At 37.5% G+C, this 5000-nt stretch overlaps 1 protein-coding gene across 7 annotated transcripts in view; it reads right to left on the bottom strand.

Moving 5' to 3' along the window:
• LOC125044465 (myb-like protein P) overlaps nt 1-5000 on the bottom strand; it is a 40444-nt gene that overhangs the window by 16161 nt on the left and 19283 nt on the right. For 4 of the 7 annotated variants that reach the window (XM_047641147.1, XM_047641150.1, XM_047641152.1 and 1 more), the window contains 8 exons: nt 4494-4666; nt 4188-4317; nt 3760-3911; nt 3475-3561; nt 2820-2941; nt 2329-2435; nt 1627-1869; nt 848-1030 (listed from right to left, as the gene is read on the bottom strand). In XM_047641147.1, the coding sequence (XP_047497103.1) occupies nt 848-1030; nt 1627-1869; nt 2329-2435; nt 2820-2941; nt 3475-3561; nt 3760-3911; nt 4188-4317; nt 4494-4666 (1197 nt within the window). The remainder of the gene's footprint in view (nt 1-847; nt 1031-1626; nt 1870-2328; nt 2436-2819; nt 2942-3474; nt 3562-3759; nt 3912-4187; nt 4318-4493; nt 4667-5000) is intronic. The other 3 variants (XM_047641151.1, XM_047641153.1, XM_047641154.1) reach the window with 3 other exon arrangements.

Here is a 5000-nt window from a genome sequence, read left to right as displayed (position 1 = left end):
TGTGTGAGTTTGAGTATGTGTGAATGAGTGTGCATGATTATGTTTTTCATGTGCAATATGAGTGCATGAGATTGTGAGTTTGATTGTGCATGTAATTACACATAAGCAGGTACACATGAACACACATTAAATGTCCCTTACAAGTGCATCTGAGTTTTGACTTCCCTACTTTTGTTTGGTGAAGTGCCTCAAAACAAGCATTCAAAATTGATGAACACGTCAATAGACTGAATTAGCCAAGTACAGTTAGGCCGATGGGGGAAACCATATTCCTCAAAACACTGACACTACCAACAAATTTGAAACCATGAACAAGGTGTATTAACAAATTTAAATGTTGTAGCTGCACATGATGAGTTATTTAAGTTTTTTTTTAATAATAAAAATGCTCAACCCAAGCTATCAAGACTAAAACAAGACCAAGTCTCTGTGATCTATACAAAATTTAACTCTAACAAGGACCTATTGGCAATATCCTACCACCCTACCATATTTCCTCTGATTTTATCTCATTTACAGATAAAACAGTGTGAACACAATATGAAATTACTTGAGAACAGCCATTATAACCAAAAAATGACTTTCCATTCCCATGTTTACTAAAAGGAACAAATATCAAAAAATTAAACACTGCTAACGATATACTGAACTTTTGTATAACTTGAAGAGTAAACTGTTAACTGAAAGTGCTTGTTCAGCCATATCAATTCTCCCTGAACAATTAACTTTCCCACGAAATCATATTATGAAAGTCAATGATGCACTGTATGCCTGATTATGGACATGCATGTTAGCAGGTGTGTCTGCAAATGTGCCCATGTGTGTGTTTGGGGTGTTCTGGGGTTACCTGGTTTGTGGTGGTGCAAGGAGGTGGCAGGGGTGTTGTTATTGAGCAGGAGCTGGTGGAGGGGACCAGGGGGGTTGGCGTTGGTCAGTCTGTGGTGGGGGGGTCCCAGGTTACCTGCAGGGGGAGCCTGGCCTCTCATCAGCTGCTGTGTCAATACTGCCTGTGCCTGTGCTGCTTGCAGAGCTGGAACGCGAACCAAACAAAATATACGTTAATGTAGGTCACATTATATTACTCAAGGGGAAGGAAGTAAATATATGCAATATCACAAGAAACATATCAATATGTTTAACCCCTTGCCGCCGGGTTTGACGTGTAGGTATGTACTATGCGCACTGTGAGTACTTGTTTGATTGTTTTAACACATAGATTGCTACACTTGTACTAAGTCACCAATGAGCCAGTTACGAGTGCTGCCTGTCTCACTCGTTCACTCTTTTCTTTGATTTACAAAATATTTTACGTTATCTTATTTTGCTGTTACTAATGTTAAAAAATATTATAATAATTATAATGTTTATAATAAAAATAACACCATCGATATTCATAGCACTAATAAAAAATACGTTTTTCCCACCAATTCAAATCAGGTATGGTCACAAGGTTTACTAATTGACTCCTTTGTGGATAAGCACTAGAAGAGCCATCTTTGGGCAGACATTTCAAAAAAAATATAGAAAATAGGCACAGCATTTTCCCCATTTTTTGTTCATTTTCCCCGGTGGCATTGGGTTCAGATATATTAACACTTCCTAATAAAAACTTTGTAAAAGGATTACCTCTTATATTGTTAAGGTTTTGCTGATTTCCCCGAGAGAGACCTAAGTTTGGCGGTTGCAAGGATGAAGAAGGATGTCGCTGGCTAGGAGGACCCATGTTATGTGGTGTCATGTTCATCATGCCTGGGCCACCACCTCCCATCATCATGGGCCCTTTTCCACTCATCATGGGACCACCAGGAGGCAGTGGAGAGGCACCACGACGCATATCACGTTTATTGTCAACCTTCCCTCGACCTAAAACTACAATAAACTAGTATCAGCTATCAGGTTCACAAAAGAAAGTATATCCCCATCAATCCTGATATGCAAACATCCTTTATTACTGACACTAGTACAGGTTATGTACTCGCAATTCATTATGTCTGCTTTTATCTTTGACAACTAATACACAATATCAAAATCTCTACCCAACACATCTACATTACATATCACAAAGTTACCAGTAAGAACACTGATATTTCTAATCAAAGTACTTCCCACATACATTTTTTTTTTTTACATTGGCTACCCACTCTTATGACAATCTCTATTTCAGAGTATCAATGTTTTCTGTCTACCTGCATACACATCCTACCCATCTGGTTAATCAAAAAAGCCCCTTTCTTGTTTTTTGTCACTTTTTCTGCATCCCTACTTCTTTGACATGCAGTTTTATGGTACTCTCATTTTCAGACACACTTTTAGCTTGTTTTGATCTACCTTGTTGCTGTTGCAGAGGATTCTGAAGTTGCATAGCTGCATTACGTTTCTCCATCTGGTCACGGTTCTTTTCCGAGTCTTTCAGGAGATCTCCAACAATATTAGGACTGGAGAAAAAGTGGTTGTTTATTAAAACCAGCAAAAAATAATTTCAAAGAGGTTTCATGTCTCAAACTGCCATATACTTATATCATTACAATGACCTGTTTCCTTTAACCCAATGACAATGGGTTTAAGTCATGCCAAACTGAGCCGCATGCTGCAAGGAACTAAATATTTTCCTGCTATCTGCAATTTTGGCATGCATGATCTTTTGGGAAAAGTCTACTTTAGAAGGCTGTATCTCTTCAATGATCACAGACAAAAGCAAATGGCTATTTAGCAGGCTCAACTACCATGGAACAGATCCTTGCCACCTAGCATATGGACTCAAGTGTTTCATGGCAAGAATGAATGTCATCAGATCCATAATTCAAAGCATAGAAACACACCTTTCAGGTTTGTCAGATCGATCATGACGGTCACGGTCAGCTGTCATCTTCCTCATGACAGAGGTTGGAGTGAATGCTAGTGGTGACTGTGACTTAGCACCAGATTTAATAGGTGAACCATCCTGGAAATAAATTAAGAATCAATAGAAATGAAAAAAGAAATTCAGCCATTTCATTAATCTATAACATCAAAGAGGAAATGTATCACTCAGGATACTAAATATAATTTGAAAGACAATCCTGAAATAGATATTCAAAAACTATTACAAATACTCTTGCATATTAATGTTCTCTGAAATCTTAGTAACCCCTTAAGATTTTGAAAACAAAATAGCATTGATGATGGTAGCTATGATAGTGGCAGCAACAGTTATGATATCTATAAGGATTACAAGAGGAAAACAATAACAATATTTGATAGGTTTCATAGAACAGGCCCACACGAAACTATAGAGTGCATTCTGCTACATTTTCTATTGCCTAAAAGGGCCATTCCAGAATATCACAATCTATTCCTATACAAGGCATATCCTAGGACACTTACAGCCTTTTCCTATAATTGGGACCTTCTGAAATGCCAACTGCCCTCTAAGGGTTGTGGAATACAGTAAGGATAAATCAACTAATACAACTAAATACCAAGAATCCATTTTACCTTAGAAGCAGCAGACATTGATCCAACTCCACTGGCTCCTACTGGGTTGGGAGATCGTGCCCTCTCAGCTTCACGCTTGCGATGTTTCTGAAAGTTTTGTGATTCAACATAGTTAATGTTTACCTCACTGTCTCTTCATCTCAACTGATTATAACATTAAAAAAGTGGTCTCTTTTTGTGAAGAAGTCAATGATCCTTTGTAATTTATCACTACATCAGCAACAGGTTGGCCTTCTACCTTGTATGCAAGGTAGAATAACTTTCTCCTAAAAAAATACAACATACCTCCTTAGCTTTCTCCAATTCTTGTTTCAGAAGTGCTTTTTGCATGATACTCTGTGTATATACAACAAGTTCCTGATGTGATGGAGGTCTGCGAGGGGCACCTCCAACATTGCTGACACTGAGGTTATTCCCAAGGGATCCTCCAGTAAACACTATAGAGAAAGTGAAATGTTTGTCATTTTGCATAGGTAATTAGACTAAGGACAAAAAATTAAATTTTTCATAGTAAAAAAGGAAAATGAAAAACATCTCTCAAAAATTCCCAATAAAATGTGCTTGTATAGTTGTAGCTTTCCTTTTAATTTATGAATTAAAAAAGAGCTAACAAGCTTAAGTTCTAAATATCTGACTAAAGTATTTCATCTGCTGCTGACTAAAGCAAAATTTCAGGCAGTGATGCATAGCCCCAAAATGTAAATAACACTCACTAAGTGGGGAAAGGCGAGACTGTTGCAGCATGTGAGGATTGAGCATGTTGGAAGCATCAGGGTTGGGGGAGGCTACTCGTGGTGACAATGATGTATTGCCACTTAGAGATAAGCCCCCACTTACCACTGCCTGTAAAACAGAAAAAAAGTATCTCTAAATAATCAGATCAAGAACAGTTTAACCGAGTAAAAGTAATGAAAAATTTAAACATAGTATTTTGTATGTCACTTCAGACCAACCACAAACTATATTACCAGGTTTAGCCCAGTAACACTCAAACACACATTCATATCCCAGATGTTTACCTGAGGAGTTGGAGAGGGAGTGAGAGTGGCACGGTGGGGCATGATGGGTTGGGTCTGCTGTCCTTTAAGAAATTTCAAGACAGTAAAAATGGCATCTCGCTGGGTAGGTGTTACCGTTCCACTTGACAACTGATTAAGCAGTTGACCAGCTGTTACCTGCCCATTAGCTACCTCTGCATTGGGAGAAAAGCAGTATGACATTTTGCTACTTCAGCATTTCATAAAATGACAAATTTGAGATATATTCACAATTACACTGACTGTAGATAAACTTTCAGAATTTTTGAATATGTTTACACTGGTATACTTTTATCCTCTACACATTCATATAACATAAGCAACCCAAACTACAATTCTTAAAAAATCAGGCAATTTTTTCAACATATTTACAGTATATACAAAGATGAAATTGTACAATTATGGTAAACTATACAAAGTACACAAAGCTAAACTGTTATAAAATATAATGAATGCACTAAAGCACACAAGATTGTAGTCCTTGCAAAT

Source organism: Penaeus chinensis, chromosome 35, assembly GCF_019202785.1.
Source record: "Penaeus chinensis breed Huanghai No. 1 chromosome 35, ASM1920278v2, whole genome shotgun sequence".
NCBI lineage: Eukaryota > Metazoa > Arthropoda > Malacostraca > Decapoda > Penaeidae > Penaeus > Penaeus chinensis.
The sequence above is the reverse complement of the archived record's forward strand: the minus strand, read 5'-3'. Positions and strand labels throughout refer to the sequence as shown.